Source organism: Dermacentor silvarum, chromosome 3 (assembly GCF_013339745.2).
Source record: "Dermacentor silvarum isolate Dsil-2018 chromosome 3, BIME_Dsil_1.4, whole genome shotgun sequence".
NCBI classification, from domain to species: domain Eukaryota; kingdom Metazoa; phylum Arthropoda; class Arachnida; order Ixodida; family Ixodidae; genus Dermacentor; species Dermacentor silvarum.
The window spans coordinates 162,462,471-162,487,025 of record NC_051156.1 but is presented as its reverse complement, the minus strand read 5'-3'; the positions used below and the strand labels follow the sequence as shown (position 1 = coordinate 162,487,025).

Sequence of the window (24,555 nt, the reverse complement as noted above, 5' to 3'; positions counted from 1 at the left end):
ACGGGCAATTTAAAAAAAGTTGGTGCAACTAAAATGAAACACCCTGTATATTGTTTGCCTATATGCACCGTGCTGAGCGCTAGGCTGAGCGGTTTCCGGTCTTGCACCTGGATCTTCCAAAAGTATCAAAGGCCTTTGATCTCGCCTCGGAACTACGCATTTGCATGGATGGAAGGATAGGTGTTATGAGTGACCCCTTTTTGACAGGTTGGGGGCTTGCGCCAGCAAGCTTTTGTTATTATATTGCTTAATGTCCTATCAATCTGTCAAGCACTCCTTAAAGATGGTTAACCAGCGAAGTTGTAACGTGCGGCCCCGGTGTCTATCAGTGAGTTAATCCCGACGGTACATTAAAGTCTTTCTCAAATTTTGGTTACGTCTTTGTGTTTCTTAATGAGGTTAAACACACGTTCGGCTGCGATGAAGAGAACTACGTCACTGACGGTATGCCCGCGGTCGGCTGTTGTCACTTGCGTTCGATGTCCCGAATTTGCTCAGCAGTTTGGTCAGCAGCATTCGCCCAGCACTGCTGGTTGAGATTCTTGTAAATTAAATTGGTTCAAAATTAAATGTGTTCGTTGCGGTAAGACAATGAATGGCTCATACCCCGTTAATCAATGGCTCATACAGCTGTAAACGCGGACTTTCCATTACGACGACAGAAGAGAAGAGGGGGAACGCAGCCAGCTGTGGAAGAAGACAACGACGAACGCGGGAGCAGTGGCAAGAGCGCAACCCGAGGGGCGTCAATGAGCCATCTGCCGAAGTAGACGACGACGACGCTCGAGCCAATGCTGATGATGATAGTTTTCTGTGGACAGGCGACTAACATACGCTTTTTTTCGTTTTGCCTGGCAATATCAAGCTTCGCCGGTAGATCCCACGCTTTCAGGGAATCGATGTTTTGCGAAGCAGTGTGCGTGGAGCCTACCAAGTTGACGAAATGCCCATGAGAGCACCAAGACGTAGGCGGCTGTGTCATGACCTACATGACTCGCATTTTACGATATTCATGTCATAACCCATCATTTATGTTTTCTATACACTCTCGTCATACTGCGCCAATTTCGGCACCAAGTTAACGAAACGACCTTGAGGCCACCAAGACGTAGGCGGATGTTTCCTGACCTACATAGCACGCATGTAATGACATTTTTGTCATGACGTATCATTTATGTTCGTCATGCACTCTTTTCGTACTATGCCAGTTTTGGTACATATCAAATTAACGACACGATCATGAGGCGGCTGTTTCATGGCCCACATGGCACGCCTTTCGTAATATTCTTGTCATGACCAATCATTTATGCTTGTTAGACTCTTCTCATTCTTTACTAATTTTGCTGCATACCAAGTTAACGGAAATACCGCGAGAGCACCAAGACGTAGGCGGCTAGATCTCTACATAGATACTCTCGAAGTGGCAAATGTTCGCCAAGAAATGCTTCGCATTTAATATACCGATGACCGGCTTTGTTCTAGAAGGCATTTGGCAAGGAAACAGCAAATGGTATATAAATATCCTCACTGCAACATGCAGACACCTTCAAGAGACAATTTCCCTTATTAAAGGCAAGCTTTCTTCGCCTTCTTTCCTTCCCCAGAGTTTGCCGCGGTCAGCTTCTATTCGGTCAGCTACCCGCCGAGTGAATTGGACCAGTCCTGGAGACGGTGTGACGAAAACTGGGCTGATCTCGGAGACAGTGTAATCAAAAGTGGGCCAATCTCGGGCCTCCGCATCTTGCCTTCTTGCTGAGCAGGCATGTCTTCACTATGCTGCAGAACGCGGTACAGAATGCGAACACTTGACCCGCCGTGGTTTCCTAGTGGCTATGGTGTTGCTCTGCTAAGCATGAGGTCGCATGATCAAATCCCGGCCTCGCCAGCCGCATTTAGATTGGGGCGAAATGCAAAAAACTCCCGTGTACTTAGATTTAGGTGAATGTAAAAAACCCACGGTGTAAAAATTAATTCGGAGTCCCGCACTACGGCGTGCCACATAATCAGATGGTGGTTTTGGCCCGTAAGACCCCGTAATTCTTTAAAACGGACACTTACATGTGGGTTTGCTCTAAGTCAAAGAATTTAAAACAGTCTGCCTGCGATAAGAAAAAGCTGCAGTTACGGCCGAAAGGCGAAGCATCGATTGCGATAGCAAATGAGGAAGGGGTGAGAGTGTTGAAAAGTAATCGCGCGCCACCTGCTTCACGCGGCAGAGGAGTGACGCAAAAAAAAAAAAAAAAAATAGTGGGGCTGCAGCTCATATTGAGGTCGGGACGTGATGTTCACTGCAGCAAATGCGCCTTGTCTCTGACTCTCGACTTGTTGTTATCCTCCAAGGTCTGCCTTGCCCACATTATTGTCAGTGTCATTCACAACCAAAATTTAGTTTTTTGTTCTCTACGCCAGTTTATTTGTTCCGGCATGCCACTGGTCAAAACATCAGCAAAAAGCACTGCAAAAATACCGCTTTGAATTGTTACCTTTATTCGCCTCCTTGCGTCTCCAACTTTGCCCCTTCACATCTCGGCATGAACAAGATAGTTGGTTCTGGTCTCACCCCATTGCAAAACTAAGATTTTTAACGCTGCATCCCTTTGTGACATTTTCGAGTCCTAGCGTGCTATTGAGACAGAGGACTACCCTCGAGGCGAAAAAATGCGTTGTAACACACCGAGTCAACACACAAGGCCGACGTCCATAACTGTCAAGCACTTTAGAGCAATGTGGCCGAAATGACCACATAAGGCTGTTATAGAACCGACACCTAGCATGTGGACCTTTCGCGCCATTCTAATAAAAGAGTTGGAGTTCCGTCCGAAAGGCGAAGCATCGATTGCGATAGCAAATTAGTGGACAGCTATATATGTGAGTAAGGATAGTGGTTTTATCGGCCGTATAAGCTTATAACCATAAGCGTATACCAACTAAATTAACAATCGTGGTGTCATGCGCACGAGAAAACGTGAACACATCTCCCTCGAAGACCGCGGAAGCTCACTGTCAAAAAAATTGGCCGGATATCTACTTGCATCGCTGCAAATGACGTCGAAATCTTCTGCCGCCCTTGCCTACGCGAGATTGAGCCACGATAGCGGGCTCACCCTCGCAAGATTTCACTCGCACATACAGCTTCAGGCGCGCCGCGACAATTTTATCGCCCTTGAACATTGTACGGAACGTCACAGCGACGCCGACGGCAGAAATCCGCCTGCAGTGACCATATAATTGCTATTGTAATAAAAAAATGTAACAGTTTCGCCCTAAGGGCGAAACAATGAATGCGATAGCAACACAGCAATGTCATATGAAGTAAGGTGAGCGGCTTTGCTAGCAATAATGAATTGTAGTAAACATGAGCTGATTAAGTAAGCAGGTGTGCTGCGGCGTAAGTAGACTGACATGAAGAGAGACGTCGATGAGCACGAGAAGGCGCGTGTGAAACGGTGGTGCTGATGAGAAGCGCTTCCCGTGGGCAGCGCGTGCGAAGGGACACACCTGTAGCGCTGCACTGCCGATCCGGGCAGCATTGCATGTGTAGCGTGCGTTGGAAAATGTGGCCCGACTATTACTAACTGAATGAACAAGCGTGGTGTGAGCGCGCACAAACAAACACGAATAAATCACACTGAATGACTGCAAACAACGACTGTCAAAACGCTGGCAGCAAGCATACGCCGCAGCGGGCGAAGGTACGTGCGGTCTATCGCTTCAACGGAAACTGAGCGGCGAATGCACGGCGCATAAAGGTCAGAGCCGTCTGGAGATAAGAGACGGTGCGGACGAGCGACGAGCGCGTTTGTTGGCAGAGTAAAAGTGTGCCCCCCCCCCCCCCCCCCTCCGCTCCCTCCGGCGCTGGCTTCCTGCTTCCTTGCTTGCGCGTGGGAGATGAGTGCGTTCGCTCTCCGTGATAGCGCGCGTCCCCGCACGCTTCCGCTCGGGCATACGGCGCGCGGCGAAGATTTTATCTACAGGGAACCTCACGGCGACGGCGACGCCGACGGCTGAAATCCGGCTGAAGTGTCCATATAATAGCTATCGCAATAAACAAAGGCGACAGCAGACTAAATTGCGATGAACTGTTGCGGCCACGCACGGCGCCAAGCCATGCCCTGTCGTTTCCTGTCGAAACAAGTACCCATGGTCGCCAGCATTTGAACAGCAGAGCTGTTTAAGCCGGCCGTTAGTCAATCGATAGCGAATCAATAGCTAATCTATACTAGATCAATTATTTATCAATATATTTTGGAAAGTGCTGGGCATGACTTAGTAGTGCTTAGCCTGGCCGAAAATCATGGCCAATACCTTGCGATAGCTAATCAATCGTCAATCAATAGCTAAACGACAATCGATCAATTATCAATAAATTTCTGAAAGTTCGGGGGATGACTTGGTAGTGCTAAGCCTAGCCCAAAGTCAGGACGAGCTGTGTGCCCATAAGCTCCGCTGTCTCTTTAGCATTGCGCTTGCAGTGCAAACTACGCTAATTTTTATGTTATCATGATGATGGTTGAGTTGTATAATTGATCAACAAAAACACACTGCGAGAGGGACCGCATATGGCACCTTCACTTCATGAAATCAACTTTCCTGGCAAAAGCGCCTCGTCAACAGCGACTCACTAGTTTAAATTAATCGAATTTGAATTGTGGGGTCCGACGTAACAAACCCACGATTTTATTATGAGTTACTACGTAGTGCTGGACTCTTGATTAATTTTTAATACCTGGGGATCTTTACGTGCCCCCAATGCACGAGACACGGGTGATTTTTGCATTTCGCTACCATCAAAATGCGGCAGCCGCAACCGGGATTCGATCACCCGACCTCGTGCTTCACAGCGCAACACCATAGCCTTAAAGGCACTCACTAGCTTACTACACTGTTTGCAGTGCGCGCCAAATTGCGCGAATATTTTTTTAATTAGCAGGAACGTGATTGCGATGATGCAGAACAATTCGAATGAACACTCGAATAAAGGGCCTTCGCTGTCTTTAGAGCGCCTCTCGCCTGTACCAACTCCGCTGGCAGCGTTCTTCGGTCTCGCGGGATGAGAGCGAAGAAAACGCGAGGAGGGAAGCGGAGGAGGAGAGGAGGGGAGACAGCCTGCGCATGCGTTGAGTTGCAGGCTGCCACGGCATCTGCAGCCGCGTGGGCGATCTCATCTGCGCTTCCGACAGGGGGCTAGCTTGGCGTGAGGTGGGGAGGGCTACGCTCGTCCGCGGTGTCAGCTGCTGAGGTCAGTAATTTAGAGCACTGCACGGGACGATTTTTTCAGTCTGGGCCCGGGCCCATTTTTACGATGGGCGGCCCACCCGCGCCCGATCAAAAATTTAATGGCGATACCCGAGCCCGGCCCGGGCCCGGAAATAATCTACGTTACCCGCCCGGCCCGGCCCGCCACCCCTTTATCTTAGGCCCGAGCCCGGCCCGATCCCGACTCGAAACCAGCCCGAACCCGGCCCGAGACCGAAAAATAATGTTTTTCAGAGTTGAGACGCCCGAGAATAACTCGCTGCACGTTACATGCACACCACCAGAAAGCCCGAGCCCGGCCCGGGCCCGCGTCAAAAAACCCGAGCCCGTGAAAAAACTGTTCTACCCTGCCCGGCCTTTCGAGTAAGCCCGAGCCCGTGCAGTGCTCTAGTCAGTATACGCGGTGCAAGCGTGTGGGACTGGGATCGCTGCTCGTGCAAGAGGTCGGTGGCGAGCAGCTGCGAGTAAGGCTCGATGTGACGCTCCCTTGGGTGCTGTCGTCGCTGAGACTGGTGGCACGATTTCCCATCGACGAAGGGCCGCTCTCGCCGTTTGTCAAACGAAAGCGTGAATAGAAAAGAGTAGTGCCGCGCAAGACGGGCTTTGCGGTGACGATGGCTACGATATGACGCCAGAGTAGCGCGTGTCGTCTGTATGCAACCAAAGCGCTGCATGAGCGTAGGCGGCTGCTGTGAATCGGCAGCTGCTGTGAATCGCACCCACGCGTCACCCCACGCGCTGCTTCTCGCGATCTCCCGATTAGCGAAGCAGTCGGGCCACACTTCGCTCCGTTTGCATTGTGCCGCTCTAGACAGATTGTCGGCGCCAGCTACTCTACTCATAGCATTCTCTTTGTAATATAAACCGTGCACCTATATAATCATAATACAAATTATTGACACGCGAAATGAAAACACGTATGGAGCTGCGCACAAATTTCGGATTAAAGGGAGTATCGTAATCGTCGGTGAATGTTTCATGCCTCGCATTTATTTCGCAATTTCGTGCGCCCGGCAATATGTAGTCCCTGCGCTTTGAAAGATCACCCCTAGGGCTCAAGCAAAACGCTAAAGCTTGCAATTGATTTCAGTCCTTCCAAACTATAGCAGTATTCGTTCACTTTATTTTGGTGGTCCATATCTATTAATCGGAGTTAAAGGAATACGGACACGAAATCTGAAAATTTTACGAAAATGCTGAAAATGAATCCTCAGTGTGTGATTACACCGAAAAGAAGTACTCACATAGCTCATTTTTGAGCCGATGGCTTTATTTGTGGCGTTTTTGTGAGCGCGCGCCGAGTCGCCCGACCTGCGGGAGCTGGAAGCCGTGACGTTACGACACCCTCGTCGGATTGCCAGCCGGGGGCCGCTGTCATTCGAAGCGCGCCGACGCCGGCATCGCGAGCACGGATTGGAGTTCTGGTGCCTCTACCAGCGATGAGTACACGTCTGAAGACGAGGACCATTACAACTCGGCAAGAAATATTACCGCTTACGGTTACAAGCCTTTCGCGTCCATAGACGAAGAAGAGCAGGCGGCCGTGGAAGTGCCGGTCAGGTTTTCGCGAACCGTAGTGCGAAGATTTCGCTCTGCACCAGACATTTCTGCAAGAATTATTTGTCATTTCTTCTGTAAACTTGCTTTTTCAAGAGCGCACGCAGGCGAGGCAGCTGCGGGGTACTTCAGCACTTCGTGAATGACTGAATAGTAGTTTATGCCGTCGGTGTGACCAAACTGCTGTGAGGTATCAGTACTTCCGAGAATCTCACGTCCACTTCGCCAGTCGCCCGACAGATGGTAGCACCTGTCTGGCGTTGTCACCAGTCTTTCCCGCTTTTGGCCTGTGGAGAAGCAGAGCGGTGTGTGTGTCTTCCCCGCTGCCATGTAGGACTGATCTCGTGAGACGCGCTCACGCGCGCTAGCCTTGTATTGTTTTACTATGCTTTGCCAACATTTTTAAAGACATTACTGCCTTCGTGCCCAGCCTCGGGCATCTGGCCCCAGCCTCGCCCTCACACTGCACAAGACGGCTGCAAGTGAACGAAAACAGTACCGACATCTTTTCGCCTCCTCTTTTTCAACGCGCCGCTGATCATTTCTGCCTTGCGTTTTCGTGAGAAGACCGATGGCACAGCGTCAGGCTTCAGGCAGTGCCTTTTGAACGGCATGCCGAGGCTTTTCAGCACAGCCGGGCTGGTCACACAATCATCGTCGACATAGTGGTCCGCGCAAATGAAGTCATTTTTACAGGTCTCCAGGCTGTACGTGATGGCTGACAGGCAGGTATCCAAAGTTTAGGCACCTTCTCGTCTCTGGGAAACGTGTGCGACGGCGTGTCACGACCGACGATGCTGTTATAACAGCAATGTCTGGGCATTTCCTTCCACCGCGAAGAACGCGTCAATACCGAGCGACGACCGAGGGAAGGCGCATGTAAGTCGCACCACCTGCATGGAGCGTCGACGCGGATAATGTTTCAGACGGACCACGTGCAAAGATCGCCGAAAGGGGTTAAACAAACGCTGCAAGGGACCGACACCCCCGGAAACACTGCGGCGGCTGTGGCCGACCTTGGCCGCGCGCGCGCGGGTGAGTGTTATGACGTCAAATTTCAGCCTCTGCCGGCGGCTTGCACCCCGCTTGGAGGCGAGGTGCAACAGAAAATCCCCCCCAAAAATGTTTTTAGTTCTTTCTTTCAAAGCAGCTTGTTGTATTCGTCATTTTCAACAGTTCCACTTTTGTTTCAACGCAAAAACCACCCGCCAACTTTTCTGTCCGTATCCCTTTAATGCCTGATTTGCCAGCTAGCGTTCTTAGTAGCCATAGAGCCCTGTCGAAAGAGCTAGTGCTCGGTCAAATGCACTCTTCAGTTCATATTATCGCTACGGGATTACTGATTCAAGGACGAAGATGGTCGAAAGAGCAAAAAAATAATGATTTATACGGTACACTTGTACGGGTTTCCCTTCAGCCATTTGTCCTTAACGATGTTGCCTTGCCCTTACTTCTATATATAGGACGTGAATTGTATCTCTCGTCGGCGTAATAGTAGCGTAATAGTAGAAGAGCCGCCACCGTTGCTCCAAAAGTACAGAAAACGGGGGGCTCGTGCCGCCGGAGTGGGACCGCCACCTTAAACAGTGATTCTCTTTTTTTTTTTTTTTTTACCGCAAAGTGTTTTATGCCGGGGTACACCATCAACATCCTGTAGCGGTTATGACGTCTGTGCGAACGCGTAAAATATGGTCTATTTCGACAGGGATGGCACCATCATCTAGGAGCGGTGACGCGTAGTACAGTATCATGACACTAACGAGCGCTGACAGTAAGCGCTTCGATAGTCTCAACGCAGCGGACGCTGCAACGCGGTGTACCCTGGTGTAGGTGGTGTTGGCCATCCGATGAGGTGACGACGCAGTTTCCGCACAAAGTTTGTCTATCGCATCCGATTAGCTTGTGACACCTCGACGCCTACGCAGTGCAGCTTGAACATGCATCAGCAGTGCTTAAACTCCGCCTACTGCTTCGCTTTCGATGACAACAACTAAGAAAACTGCTGCGCTAAGCGCCGCAGAAAGGCAACGACATCGACAAGTGAATCTCGCATTGGCCCGGCGAGAGAGACGCTAGCGTGAAGCAGAACGCCTTCGCGCGTTTGCGGCGCACGCTGCGAACTCAGTCACTCGCATTCCTGAAGCTAAGCGAGTAGTAGTAAGTGGTTCGTGGGGGAAGGGAAGGGTTGACGATATCTTCTGCAGCCCTTGAGGGAGCACGGCTCAGCGCCAAAAGCTAAGCGAGTCGCAACGCAACTGGCTGCCCAAGACACTACGGAGCCGAACCAAAATGCTCGTCGCTTCGCCGAAGCGACTCGGCATCAGAACGCCGTGCGCCAAGGAAACCTGCAACACAGTCGCCGACCCGCAAATCGTGCGCATTTCGCTGCAGCGGACCGTGAGTTCACGAAGCAAACATGCAACAGCTTCGGTGAAGGCACATTTCCCTTCCGTGTTCTACCGATTCCAATGAAAGAGGGATCAACCATATCTTTTATTGCGATAGCAATTATATGGACACTCAAAAGCAGATTTCTGCCGTCGGCGTCGCCGTCGCCGTCGCCGTCGCCGTGAGGTTCCGTATGACGTCATTTGGAGATGAAATCGTCGCCGCGCGCCGAACGCTGTATGTGCGAGTGAAAGGGCGCGAGGGGCGCGTCTTTCACGGGGAGTGAACGCGCGGCGGAGAACAAACGCGCGTTCTGCGCCATGCTCGCTTAAGGGCTGCAGAAGTAGGCGTCTCTTTTCTCCTTTACAATCACCATATATGTAGAGCAAACGCGCCTTCTTCAGACGTGCGAGAGGCCGTGGGGGAGGGGGAGGGAAGGGAGGCGACGTTTAGCTGCGGCACCAAGTGCCTATTTATATCAGAGGCTCCAGCAACAGTCACCAACGCCGCACGCATTTTGAGCTAACGCGGGCAAAACGCCGATGGCGTCGACAACAGTTCTGCGTGTTGTTGCTACCAAAGCCGATCACCTTACTTCGTATGACATTGCTGTGTTGCTATCGCATTCATTGCTTCGCCCTTAGGGCGAAACTGTGACATTTTTTCGAGCAATTATGTTCAGAGAAAGATGGCCATTTCAGCATTACCTTATGTCCCTGCTACGACAATATGAAATATATGAATTACTTTAATGTGGCAAAAGGAATGTTCGTTATTTTAGTGCTATATCTCTTTCGCATACAAAAAATTTCCGAAACATTTGGAAACAGATAGTACAAGAATAAGACATCACATGGACCATCAATTAGGCTCATATCTGATCCGAGCCATGTTATCTGGATTATAAATGCGAAATTGGTTATGATAGGTACTTACATAGCCTGTAGGATCACAGCCACGAGGATTGCTGATTTGATTGACACAAACAGAGCCATTTCCAATCAACTGGTATCTCAGTCACGGTCTGAAAGTTGGAATGAAAATATCGACTTTTTATACCGCTTGTTCAAAAGGGCAAAATTGAGGGGCTCTGAGTTTGCTGCTGTGCCCAAAGAGCTGGAATGTGCGAAAGCAGCAAATTCACGTAGACAGTGCCCTTCCACTTACAGTTCAGTCACCTTGGTTATCAGCACGGCTGTTTTTTACAGGAAATAAACTTTGGCGATGAAGCTCATGATGCTGTCGTCGTCAAAGCAGCTAATAAATTCAAATGACGTCCTTTCACAATATGCAAAAGGAAAACTTTTATCTAAACCTATACTGGAAACGGACGAGGTTCAGTTTCTTTTTTTCTTTTTACTTAGTGTCTCGTCTAATTATTCGGCTTTCCATCCACGAGCCATTCTGTCGTGTTCCTATGACTTTGGGCTTCTCACATTGGACGAAGTGAACTGGTGATTGCGGTCCCTTTCTCACGTCCTGCTTTTTTTTTGCGCTCTTTCCGCCTGAACTCATGAACGAATGGGTCAAAAGCCATTTGTGGGACATCAGTTGGCTTAAAAAACGCGATTATGATATTATTAGTCACTTAGAGGTACACTTGTACTGACACCATTGCCTGTACATATGTTCGAACGGCATGGTTGATAGATGTACTTGTGTGGCCTTTTATAATAAAAAAAATACTTTTGAGTAAGTACTCATCTTGTCATTTTGTTTGTGTTCGTCGTACTACGTCATTGTCTTTACCTAATAATGAACAGGTACCAACTCAACCAACAACAGGGCTGCGTAGTATCAATTTTTTATATATATTAAATTGTGCCTTCAGATTATGCTTGTGTATCTTGTACCTGTATCATGATACATTCTGCTAAATGTGTATGAGTATCTGTATTTTGAGTATTTTATACGAAGTAGCTTGTCTCTGAAGCTACAAGATACACACAACGATATCCACAAAAACAACAAGAGTGAATGAGGCTGTAAACTGGTAGCGAGTGAAGTTTATTCTTTGAGAGGCAATGAAGTTTCGTTAGCGATTTTTTCTCGCAGTGAGGTGGTCTGGCCTCTAGTTTAAAGAGCGTGTAAGTATTCTCTTTTGCCCCCCCCCCCCCTCGTGTCTTTCCACACGTAAAAATATTCTGCGGAAATACAATCGCAAACAGCACAAACAATGAGGCGTATATACGTGGTGGCACCACTCGTTTTTCACATTGACTGTTCTTTTTTCTTCTGATTCCCCCAGAAAGAACAACGTAAAAAACAACCTTCTGACAACAATTTGATTAAGTTTACCGAGAAGGTTCTACATATTTTCTAAATACTGCCTTACTGGAAAATTCTATGTGTTCCATTGCCTGTCTCCGTGAAAGGAGTGCGTGATTTGCCACTGAATTGTGCTAGGGAAACAAACTCGCTCGGAGTAGCTGGGACAAAGATATGTTTGCTGGAAAAACATCAAATGGGAACTGAAGAAACGGTGGTTTTATTCTTTCGGTCCTAGTGTGCGCTTGTCCGCGCTGGAAACGATCAGTTCTTTGTTTGATGGCATTGAATTGAAAGATCGCCACATCTGCTGGGGTCACTGTGAATGCAGTATTGTGTTCCGCTTAGGGAGCTGGTAATGTTGAAAATTGAGATGCTGAATTCAGTACGCTACCACCCTAATAAAGTTCCACTTTGAGGTTGCAAATGCCTGTTCCATTTCACAGCTTCACGTAAAATTAGAAGAGCTGCTCCACGACGTTTTTGCAACAAACAAAGTTCACCATGACCTTTGTTTCTCAAATTTCCTTTTCGACTGAGCGGATAATTAGGCTGTCGTACAAAAATACGTCTAAACTTAAAGCTGTATGTTATTTTCTTTTTCCGTTTGATGCATCCACCATCGACGTCGGCTTTCGGCTCCAATATTGTGTTCACGTGTTAGCAACGTTGCCTTTAGTACACTTCTGATGTCATTCCCAAAATGACTTGCGTAGTGATTTAGCTTGTATTTTACTTGCGTTTATAGGTACGACATCCGGGTACTTCGATGCCGCCAGTGCACGCAGCGCGTATCACGACAGTGAAGTCCGGCGTCTGATGACCTCGAGCTGTCGAATTGTCAGACTATCGTGCCGATGATAGCGGTTCCGCAGGCGTTCGCATGAACTCCAGACAATCGATAAGAGGTCAAATTCAACCCATTAAAAACGGAGCTATGGAAACGGCTGCCCTTATAATAATTTTCATAGTATTCAAAAGTAGATAGTATTAAGCTTCTGACTTGATATACATGAACTTTAGCGTTCACACGTCGGCCGTGCCAAGGAAGAGTTAATGTCATCCACGTGCCGCCTCGGTAGGGCTCAACGCACCAAAAAGTTTCGCAACGCAAGATCGGTGCACTTAGCATGAAAAATAAATAATTCTGGAAATAGAAAAAATGGCTGTGTCTCTGTCTGGTTCGATGAAAAAGAACTGAAAAAAAAATGAAATGAAATAAATGCCTAAAAGCGGTCCTTCTGCGTCAGTACATGGGATATGCGTTAGTAGAAGCCTCAAAACAGTTTCATAGCAGTGACATTTTAGATATTTGCCGAAGCCGCACGCCTTCATATTAGTAGCATGGCATGAGGGAACGTTAATAAACTCCTTAATGGAAATTTAAAACAGGAAAAATGTATTGCATCGCCATAATATTGCGATAACCTCAGTTCTCAATAATACCGCAAGGTTTCTCGATATGTTGTGTATAGCTGCACCATCTTTCATTTAGGAAATGTGTCTTGTCGACACCAATATCATATTCACCACTGAGCAGACAGTGCCTGAAGTGCTCTTTATTGTTCGATATTTGCGCGTAGAGTCTAATGCTGCCGATGTGCGTTTTCTTTCTTCAACAGAAAACGGGAAAGTTACAATTTAGTTGCCTGTCGTAGTTCCAGGAATATGCTAGCCGGATGCGTTTCGCGTTTACGACCCTCGGGACGCACTTCGTCTTTTCTTTCCAAAGGAATCACCTACTGCCCGCAGCATTTATGGTTGTACCGCTTTTCAAAAGAAAACAAAACAAAATTGCTAGCGGCCACGGTGGCTTGTCAGTTAAGGCGTTGCGCTTCTGAGAACAAGATCGCAGGATCGAAACCCGGCCGCAGCGGTCGCATTTCAATGGAGGCGAAATGCAAAAACGCCCGTGTGCTTGTGTTCTGCTGCACGTTAAAGAAACCCAGGTAGTCAAAATTATTCCGGAGCCCTCTGCTACGGCGTGCCTCATAATCAGAACTGGTTTTGGCACGTAAAACCCCACAGAGAAGAATAAAACAAAATTGCTTCATCCTTTTACCAAAAGAATTAGTCATAACTTGACGGTGAAACGTGCAGTCTAAGAACAAATAGAAGCTTAAATTATCATCGTAAGGAGCTTTCGCCCTTTTGAAACAGTGCGGTAGCATGTACCACTGCACTCTAGTCTACTGTTTAAGTGTTTGTTATTTTATTGTCAAATGTTTCTAATTTCTACTTTTTTCTTTATAGATCTGTTCTATTCTACGGTTACATACATATTTTATTCAAGGTCTCTACTCATGCACTACCAATCCTGTGATCGTCTCTTACTTACGTTTACCACGCCAATGTTTATACCTTTGGTACTGTCGTTATACGCCAAGGCTTCCTGAAGATGGACGCCATTCCTATTGACTACCGGATGTAATCTGTATTCCAGGAGGATATGTGTAATGATTTCCGAAATTGTTTTGCCTGCAACATACAAATAATTTTCTTGGGTAAATCTCCTGTTATAACTTCGCGTCTCAGACAACCCAACCTAGCCTCAAAAAGAAGGACACTGCCTCGTGAGTTGTTATAGAACATTTCCTTCCTGATCTTTTAATGAGAAAGACGTTTAGATCTTTGTTTCAAGGTCGCGTTGTGAGGCACAGAAAATCACGTGACCCAAAGAAGGTAAGAAGCGAACCAAAGCATGTTCTACGCTGTATAAGAGATGAATTAGCCAAGGTCATTACTGATTGATTACCGAATCACTTAAGACGTAATTAGAGGGACTATGGTGGACTAATGTGGATTAGGGTGGATTAAGGTGGGATAAGGTCGAATAAAGTGAATTAGGGTGGGTTAAGGAGAATTAAGGTGCATTAGGATGCAGTAGAAGGTGGATTAGGGTCGATTAGGGTGGGTGAAAGAGGATGAAGGTGGATTAGTGTGGGTTTATTATTTATTTATTTGGTTACTATCAGGGCCGTTGAGGTGTTACAAATAGGAGTGCTAAATATTTATACAAATCCATAAAATAAGGAGAGTTTTTAAGATAGGGTATGAAGAAGCGCTGATTTGAAAGGTTCAGGAATGGAGACGATGCAGGCAGGCAGGTGGTTCCCGTCTGGGCTGCTCTTAAGGAGGAAAGAATAAAAATGCTGGTGAGCTCTGCAACTTGGAATGATTATTTTGAACCGATGATGAATGCGGGGTGATGCGTAATTTAGAGCAATAATGAGACTCTTTCAATGATTTGTTCACGTAGTATATATTGTGGAAAGTGGAAAGGCTAGAAAGATGACGTCGCATGGAAAGATCGGGAAGGCGTAGAGTTCTTTTCATAAGCGTACCAGTTTTCATAACACTAGATGTACGAGAGTAGTTAGTCAAAATGAAATAACCTGAACGATTCTGAAGAGATTACAAAGTCTTCAATGGCTTTAGGTAAGGGTCCCATACTGAAGACGCATATTCCATCTTAGTTCGAACTACTGTTTTATACAGATGTAGTTTTAAAGCAGCCGGAGCAAGTGCAATATTACGGTGAAGAAAACCAAGCAAGCGATTACATTGTTAGATATGTGTTCGATATGCATTTTCCTTGAAAGGTCACTGCTGATGTTCACGCCATGATATTTGTATACGCAGACAAAAGATAAAAACGAGTCATTTGGAACATAGGGATGCGAGTTAGCTTTGGAAGGAACTCGAGTTACTTTCATTGCTTTGCATATAGATATAGTAAGCCCTAACGTTAAGAGAGGAATAGAGCGGTGTGGATCAGAGAGTAAACGGGGATAGCTAATATTCTAGTTGGCCTTAGGAGGAAATAAAGGAGCTGGGCTGGCCATGTAATGTGTAGGATGGATAACCGGTCGACCATATTAGAGTTCCAGAATGGATACCAAGAGTAGGAAGCGCAGTCGAGGACGGCAGAAAACTAGGTGAGGTTATGAAGTTAGCAAATTTGCAGGCGCATGCTGGAATCTGCTAGCCCAAGACAGGGGTAATTGGAGATCTCAGGGAGAGGCCTTCGTCCTGCAGTGGACATAAATATAGGCTGACGATGAATAAAATGATGCTGATGTGGAATTATGGCGTACAGCAGCCGCTTAATAACTCGATTTCGTCGATATAATTGAGAAGGGCTTTCAATAGGACTGATTCGGGCCGTGAAGACCCTGTTAACCGGCGAAAGTCCCCGTTTTCTCCTCTCGTGCTCGCCGACGCTTCTTCTTCTTCTCTTCTTGTTCTGCCGGCGCTTCTAGTGAAAACAACATTCCCGGCCGCGCAATGAAATTAATCACGTAGTTCAAGCGGGTATAGCTTTTGGATAGGCCTTGTTATAATAAGACCTCCTTGTTGTTTCAACTTGCATGAACGGACATGACCGTCTGAACTTCTGAATACTTCAATCACCCTGGTGAGTTTCCATAGTTGACGGGGTGAAGTCTCGGAATGCACGATAACAACGACGCCTTTCTTGAAGTCCGTAGCTGGTCGATTGGCCGCGAAATGAGCAGATCGTAGTTGCAGTAGATATTCTTTTCGCCATCGCTTCCAGAAGTTTTCGGTTAGAAGCTTTCTGTAGGCGTGTCGACGAATGGTATCTGCTTGCCTCGAATTACTGTCAACTTCAACCGTATCGTAGGGTATAGCAGTTAGACGTCGTCCAAGCTACAGGTCGGCTAGAGTCAGTGTGCACAGTTCTCCTTCGTCTGTTTCGACAAAAGTTAGAGGCCTGGAGTAGATTACTGCTTCGATAACGCAGGGTAGTCCTCTTTGGCCGACAACCCGCCGCAAGCACAATATGAATGATTCGGACGTCATGCTTGAAACGAGTTCGAGGTGGATTGCTCGCGACACGGCACACGTGAAAAGTGTAACGTATACCACTTGGCGTCACCGTCTTGCGCGCGTGTTAGGAGAGGTCCTGGCGAAGTCAACACCATCAACTTCGAAAGGGTTTGTCGGCACCATTCGGGGACTTGGTAAAGGAGCGGTCGGAGCACTTCCTGGTCTGGTAGTGAAACGTTTGCACACATTGCAGCTATGTATGACCTTCTTGACTAGAACACGCGCTCGACAAATATAGTAGTACTCTCTGATCTGTGTAAGAGCTTCTCGTACACCTGCGTGCAAGACTTCTTGATGAGCTCTTATGTGCTCTCTTCAGATGGTAAATGATGGTCGCTGTGAGCAGGAATGGGCTGCACGTAGCTCCAAAGGGAACACGTGTCATCCTCCACTCTTGGAGCGGAGTACTCATTAAGTTGCCTTCGGCAAACCACAGGAACCGAAAGGCGTCTCTGTCTTCCTCCCTTATTGATATCTGCAGCAACGCCTTTTCAATATCGGCGATTACCGCTATGGGGTGTGTCCTAAAGCGCAGTAGTATTTTTCCAAGGTCTTGGTACAGGTTGTCCCCCTTTTCAAGACACTCGTTGAGAGACCTACTACCTTTTTCATGCGATGACGCGTCAGAAACCACCCGAACTTTCGTGGTCAACGCTTGTTTTCTGATGACTTCTTTGTCTGGCATGTAATACACCTTGCCTTCCTCAGGAGGGAGGTCGTCGGCGATTTCGGCGTGACCAGCTCGTACGTACTCACGTATGGTGTCATCGTATACTGGCAGCAGCCCTTCCTGCGTCGTTAGTCGATTAAGAAGCTTCTGCAGCCTTGTGACAGCAAACTGTTTGTTGTCCGAAAGCTCAAATCCATCCTTCCAAGGCTGTGCTACTTCATACCTTCCGTTGCGATATGTGACGGTGCTCTCAAAATATTGCATCACGTCACTGACTTTATTGATTCTGTCACCTGCATCAGAAATTCCAAGATGATCAAGTTCCCAAAATGTCCGTAAGAACTCGTCCGACTCGTATACTTGAGTTTTAAAAACGCAAACTATCATGCCCATTGTTGCTGGCAGTGATGTCAAACAGCGGGTACGTCCTTGAAAAGTCCAACCAAGCTTCAAGCTTAGAATTCATGTCAATCAGGGATTCATTGCCTTCACAACGTAGAACGTCGCCCGACAAGACTCTCCACATTTGATCAGAGCCAATCAGCACGCTGATTCCGCTTTCCGTGATTACTTATGCATGTATCGGTTCATCGGCTACGTCTCTTCCGAGTTTCTTAAATGAAGTGACAAAAGACACTTCCATTTTAGTTTCTTCGATGTTTTGGCATATATGCGGAATCTCAATGGCGCTTAGCACAACCTCGATGTCAGAAAAATTACTTCGTAAGCGCAGCTTCACTTTTCGTCGGTTTTCTGCCGCCTGGTCTGAGGCCACTTGAGGTCCAGGTATCTTGACAAGTCTTCGGTAACAAGTGTGCGTTGACTCCCGCCGTCGAAAACACCTCGCACTTAGCGGCAAGTGGTGTCTCTTACCACCCAGGCTCGAAATATTTGCAGGAAGACGCAAGTCGATCCATCGTTGCTTCGTCGTCGTACCCCTACCGATGCGCAAACTGTCGTGCTTGCTCTGTCATTCTTGAGTCCTTGGTGCGTGCTCTGAGGAATCCTTTGTCGGTCGCACATACTTAAGGCATGACGACCTTTGCACCTTGAGCAAGAGATCCTCCGTTTGCAGTCCCGCGCCCTATGACCTTTGGTGGCGCATCGAAAGCACCGTTTAACATTCGATAGCACTTCCTTCTTCTGCGTCAGGGGCATATCCGCAGGGCAGGCTTCTGTGGAGTGCTGTCTTGATGTGCAGAACGCACACACCTCTTTGCAAGGTTTAAACCCACGATCTGAGTTTGTGTGAAGAACAGATGACGCAGGATGCTTCCAGTAGCGACTGCGGGATGGCTGGTTTGATATCAGGTGACCGCCGCTGTCTTGCACGCTGCTGTCCTTATAGTCACTCTTCTCGAGGCTTTCCAGTTCGATCGAAAGGAGTTTGAGTGGACCGTCTAGTTTCAAAGAACCAGCAGCATTGTCCGCGGTAGCACGTTCGACTTGCGCAGCGCATGCACGATGGTAGTTAACTACGATGTCTCGGGGCACTACCCTATATAAGGATGATGTCGCAGAGCATGGACGAAAACGACGACCTTTTCACACCGAATGATTCAAGGCCACGGATGTTGACGAGTACGTGTTCGTAGAGTTGTCGGAAGTCTCTTGTGTCACCAGATGAACGAATAGGAGTCAGGTGTCGTAACCTTGCGAAGTATTCCTGCTCCTGGCGCGTCTTGTCCCCAATGCGCTTCTGCAGCATGTCTATGGCGTCTTTATAGCATCCTTCCGTGGTTGGAAGACCCGCAACCGCTGAAGCAGCGTCTCCTTTGAAAAATAGTCGCAAATAATGAAACTTCTCAGTGGCGGTAAGACTCGCATTGTTGTGAACAATCTGGTCAAATTGCTCCCAAAGCTCCACCCATTTACAGACATCTCCAGAGAAGGGAGTGATCGTGAGTTTTGGTAGCTTGGCTCCCGTCCTTTCCGAGGGTGACGCAATGGTATGGGTAGCCGACGTTGAACCCTCGGCTGCCTGCGCAGGGCCACTTGAAATGCGGTCCCGCCTGCTCATCAGCTCAGCAAGGGTACGCGTCGCGTTGTCCTCATATTCCAAGACTGATTTCGTACTCGGCTTGGAATTCTTCGTCCGTGATTAGGCTCTCTAGTCCCACATTTATTTTAGTTTAGTTCGTTATTATTTGCCTTCAGCCTCTCGTAGATGTAGTCGAGCTACTCATGCGTTGCGGAGTCTCTGCCAAAAAGTGCACTTGCCTCGTTGATGATCCGACTGTTCAAATATTGTCGTGAAGTCCGTTTCGCCTTGAGCTTCTCCATTTTCCTGCAGGCAACTCGTAGCCGTCAGTTGGTCTATCCCGGGTTTCGGCACCAAAACTTGTGGAATTATGGCGTACAGCAGCCACAGAATAACTCGATTCCGTTGATATAATTGAGAAGGCTTTTAATAGGACTGATTCGGGCCGTGAAGACTCTGCTAACCGGCGAAAGTCCCCGTTTTCTGCTCTCGTGCTCGCCGACGCTTCTTCTTCTCTTCTTGTTCCGCCGGCGCTTCCAGTGAAAACAACACTAACATTAGGTTTCATGAGCGAAGTGTCGTACCATGCAGAAATGCTATTAATATTAATCTGAAGAACATTAGCATCAGATGGGTTAGAAATGTATCGGCATATAACACAGTCGTCAGCGAACAGCCTGATAGATTGTGCTACGAGATTTGGAAGATCAATAAATTAGATTAGGAAGAGGAGAGGTCCTAGTACAGATACTTGAAGAACGCCCGATGTTATTGATGAAAGATTAGAGTTAGATTCATTATCTGCCTTGTACGGAGTACGATCACGCAAAAAAAAAAACATTGAATTCACTTTAATATGACAGCAGTTATGTTTAGTTCACTACGTTCAAAGAGAAGAAGAGATTGAGACACAGTATCAAATGCTTTGGCGAAATCAATGAATATACAATCAATGACGGAGGCACCATCGAAAGCTGCAAGAAGGTCATTATAAATATCAATTAACTGCACCTCACAATAATGATTTCTTCGAAAGCCATGCTGACTGTAAAAAAAAAAAGAATAGGATACAAGGTGACTGACGACTGCAGAATAAATAATATTTTCCAGTTTTTTTCAATCGATGGGCTTTGTTCGTGTAATGTTCATCTAATTTACAATTTGCTTAAAGCCCAAACCGCATGAGAGCGATATTGTGCGCGACGGCGACGAGCGACGGCTTCGAGCGACGAAACGGGCCATCGCGCGATCAGATCGCTCGTTCTTGTTGCTCGATCGCTGGGTTTTGGAAATCTAGAATTCGTTGCTCGGTCGTCCGGAAGTGCTATGAGCAACTAGCCAATAGCGCGAAGCCGGAACTGGATATACATCAGTCAGCTACTACCGATTGTCGCACGGAACGACCAAACGACTAGATTTTGGTATGTGCAAGGAGAATAACGTAGTACAAGACTTTTAGACATATTTATGCTGCTCTTTACGCTAAAACACATCAACCTAAAGTAATAAAGTTCGCGTCACGCCAGTTTCGGCGAGTATTTGCTACCTTCATACCGCCAACACCACGGAGACGTCGCTCAAAGTCGTCGCTCATCTCATCTCGTCCTTCTCGTCACTTAGGCGATAGCCAGGGATACTTGTCATTCTTTTTTTCTTCCTTAGTATATACTACACGATTGATTTCTTCGAACTTCTTTAAGCAATGCTTGCTCACACTTCACCTTTCTAAGTTTTGTGTTGTTTTTTGTCTCACTAATACTGTGGCTTGTATACTTCCCGCCTCTTGTTCTTTTTCTTCACTGGGATTCCACATTTTGTCTGTACAAACTCTTAAAAACTCTAGTTTCCCATCTACTGTCCTCCATGTGTCTCAGTCTTTCGTCGTAAGATATATTACTTTGTGCTTCCCTCACCTCAAAAGATTCCCATCCCATCTCTCCCTGTACTGCTTTATAAGTCGTTTTTCCATGAATTCCCAATGCCAATTTGCATAACGCTGTTCCGTTTACTTCCAGCTGAGACACTATTTTTCATCGTAAACGAAGCGCTGCATTTCTAAATGTAAGTCCCGGCGCCATTACGCCCTTCCACTGTCCTATGTCTGCCTCATGCTTATTATATCCCCATAGTGATCTACGCTTCATTACCTGTATTTCTCTTGCCTTTTACTCTAAGTGGATCTTCCAGGGTACCTAGATGCATTGCTCCCTCTTTTTGAAACACTCCCAGATATCTTAATTCTTTCACTGTCGGTACTTGAGACTCCTGTATGATACTGCCTGATTTGTATTGTCATTGAAAACCATGAGGCCAGATTTTTCTTCCCTGAATATGAACCCCACTCTTTCACCCTCCTGTCTACAGATATTTGCGAACCGTCGGATCTCGCTCTGGTTATCTGCTAATAAGACTGTCATCTGAGTATATTAAGCCTTGTAAGCGTCGTTCTGTCAGTATTCTATGTTAGTTATGTGAGAGACACAACCCTAGTTTACTTTTCTCCAACTCTCTTTCCAGTCCCATTACGTAAGTCCGCGACAGAAGCGGGGACAGGGACAGCCCTGTCGCAGCCCTCTGTTAACATCTACTGTTGCTTCTGTACTTATGTCTTACCACGAAATGTGAACTTTATTTAATCTGTATAATTCCTATAGCCCTACTATTATACCTTCATTCACACCCTCTTCTCTCAGAACATTTCACAATCGTTTTCTGTATACATTGTAATAGGCACGGCTTTTGTCTAAGAAAGCTATGTGCAGCGATCTACCTTCAGCCTTAGCTATTTCTATGCACTGTGTTAGCACAAATAAGTTGTCATCCAATCTTCTGTCCTTTTGAAACCGTTATGTAGTTCTAATACTCTACTAGATTCCACCTATGCGTGAAGCTCGACCTCTACGATATTGCCTGTATTGCTATTCTATACAGGGTGTCCCACGTAACTCAACTCAAACTTTAAAGATGTGCAAACACCACGTAGCTGGATAGAACCACGGTGATGTTGCTTGCTGTCGCTTGAAGATACCATTATTTGTTGCATTCCGCCTAATTACGTAATTAGATTTAATTATTCAACTTCTCAAATATTATGATTAGACGAAAAGTGTCAATGACCAAATCATAGAGCAACGTGAAAAAAAGTCACAGGCCTGCGCCGCACACGCAGTACAGTCACAGCATAAGTTGGTGGAGCGGCTCAAGAGTAGCTCCAATTTCGGCACCACGCACAACAAGGTCTCCGCGGCAGTGTGTTCGCCTTGTTTTGACGAGAACGATATGAACTGTCCGGCCAGCGTCGACGGCGAACTGCGGCTTGTAATGCTCTCTGCACAGAAGTCTGCTGAGCCCGACCAAGCCTTACAACTGCAACTTACATGTCGGGCACCATGCGTTTGCAGGAACCTTAAAGCGCCCCTAAACCACCTCAGATATTGTTTGAACGTTTCAAGTAAACACGCGCATCGAGTTCAGAATGCCGTCACGATCAACGATGCCAAATGATGGAGTGCTACGCGCCGCGGGAGCGCCACAAAAAAAATGCCGTCCTCCTCCCCACGCCTTTCCGGTATCCCAAGCGGTCGTCACGATGTTAGCAGGGGGAATCTGGTGATGTAAGCTGCGGAAAGGATGTCCATTGGTCGAACAAGAACCTACGACTTCCGGTTAGCCTGCTAGCAGGTACGCGCTTTCTGCTTTTCCTCGTCGTGTTGCTCGTTTGTGCGCAGTTGCGAATCGGTAACTACAGCCCGCAACGCAAGTGCCAAATCGCTCACATTGCAACACAGTCGTGCTTAGCGGATTGATCTGCGCGAACAGAGTCCGACAGTGTTTCGCAATGGATAAAAGGTCCCCTTGTGTGGTGCTTGGCTGCAAGAGCGTCAACTAGGAAAACGAAACTACGCGACACCGGCTGCTTCATGATGACGCCCGACGCAATGCCTGGCTTGAGCGCATTGGCGTTTCTGCAGAATCAAAGCGCAACGGCGATTTAGGTTTATGTGGGCGTCACATCCGTGCCGAAGACTACCATCACGACCCACGCCTGCTGCAGGAGTTCGGATTCGGTCTGTCGCCTGAGACCAAATGCGCTGCCAACTCTCTTCCTTCCAAGAAGGCCGGTAAGTTTTTATAAAAACTCCGTGTAGTCTGATGTCATGTTTGAGGAGTGGCCGAATAATCGGTACTTTATCTTCACACCACTGTTTGTGTTGCAACGTATATCCACGAACCATGCGATCACATGTTAGATTTTACGTCGGGCTGTGCAGCAAGTAAACGAAAGTACATTGGCAGAAACTATATCGATGTTCTGTTTAAACAGTGGGGCACCAGCGCTCAGCTACGTGGTGTCATGTTGCGAAATGCTTGTAGCACTTTTTTTTCCTTCATCAGCATTCGCGAGGCCAAATAGCCGTCACCCGACTCGAAAGAAAGGTAAAATAAGAGTACAGCAAAAGTCGGAATGATGCATTGCACTGTGTTCTATCATAAACCCATTTGATGTCAGCTGCTGAGGATTGGTGCGCAGGGCTATTGTGGCAGTCTGTTATTCGTGGGGATAAATAAAAACGTGTACTCGACACTATAGAGAAGTGTGCAGCATGTCGTAGACCTCATTAGTATGCCTTACTCATTTTGACTGCAGACATCACAGACCAAGCCAACTCCAGCTGCAACGTTGGGTGCCAGCACTACTGAGGCACCGCAGCATTCACAGCCAGTGAGCATCGTGATTTGAGTTTTTTTTTTCATTTCAGGTTTAAACAATTAACTCCGTGAGTTCTTTGAACATCAGTGTTGCTTCAATTGGCACAAGCAATTAAACTTTGTTTATTGTTATACAGTGAATGCAGCATTCTAGATTTAGTTTGCCAAGTTCTGCCCGCCCTGTGAACACACCCACGCACAATGTTTCTTAAGAGCTGGCATTGACTCTTTCCTCCCTGTTATTTTTGTCACGTGTTTTCATTATTATCCATAGTTTTCGAAGTGTTATGCGCCAGTTACAATAAATTTTCGTGGTTACATCAGACAATGGCTTTAAGCAAATATTAGCAGAAATGAACAGTTTATATAATGAACTGTAGGTAGATAATGCCCATTTATGGTTTATTTCACCAAGAAACAAAGTTCATTTCCTGCATCATTTCTGACATATATGATGAAGGCCGTTGTAACCCTTATTCAACCTAATTCATACTGCAGTATCGACACTAGCGATGAATTAGTCATGCCTCATAAGAGTACATTGTTTGCAGGCTGTGCCGTGTGAATGCCGATACAGTCAGGCTGTGTCTACTGTGGGAACGCAGATTGGGGTGACAGCTGACCACAGCCCTCGTGAACTGCATTCTGTGAGAACGCGTGCCAGAACAACGCACAATAAGTGTGCAGACGTCACGGCATCTTCAAAAGAGTGTTGGTAAGCGTGACTACACTTTGTCACAACAACATAGTGAGTACTATAATATTCTCTTTCCTTGTTCATGTGAAGTGTTTGTTTCTACGTAGTCACTAGACTTCAGAAAGAGGGTTTACAATAAGGAAAGCAGCTACAGTTGGCACCAGTCCTTTCTATTAC

The 24,555-nt window shown here is 47.0% G+C and overlaps 1 protein-coding gene across 5 annotated transcripts in view; it reads right to left on the bottom strand.

Annotated features, from left to right (window-relative positions):
- The window catches only part of LOC125944041 (evasin P1126-like), a 170,541-nt gene extending 160,320 nt beyond the window's left edge, over positions 1-10,221 (bottom strand). For all 5 annotated transcript variants that reach the window (XM_049663783.1, XM_049663785.1, XM_049663782.1 and 2 more), the window contains exon 1: positions 10,138-10,221. In XM_049663783.1, the coding sequence (XP_049519740.1) occupies positions 10,138-10,196 (59 nt within the window). In that variant the 5' untranslated portion in view covers positions 10,197-10,221. The remainder of the gene's footprint in view (positions 1-10,137) is intronic.
- Positions 10,222-24,555: the final 14,334 nt, after the last annotated feature.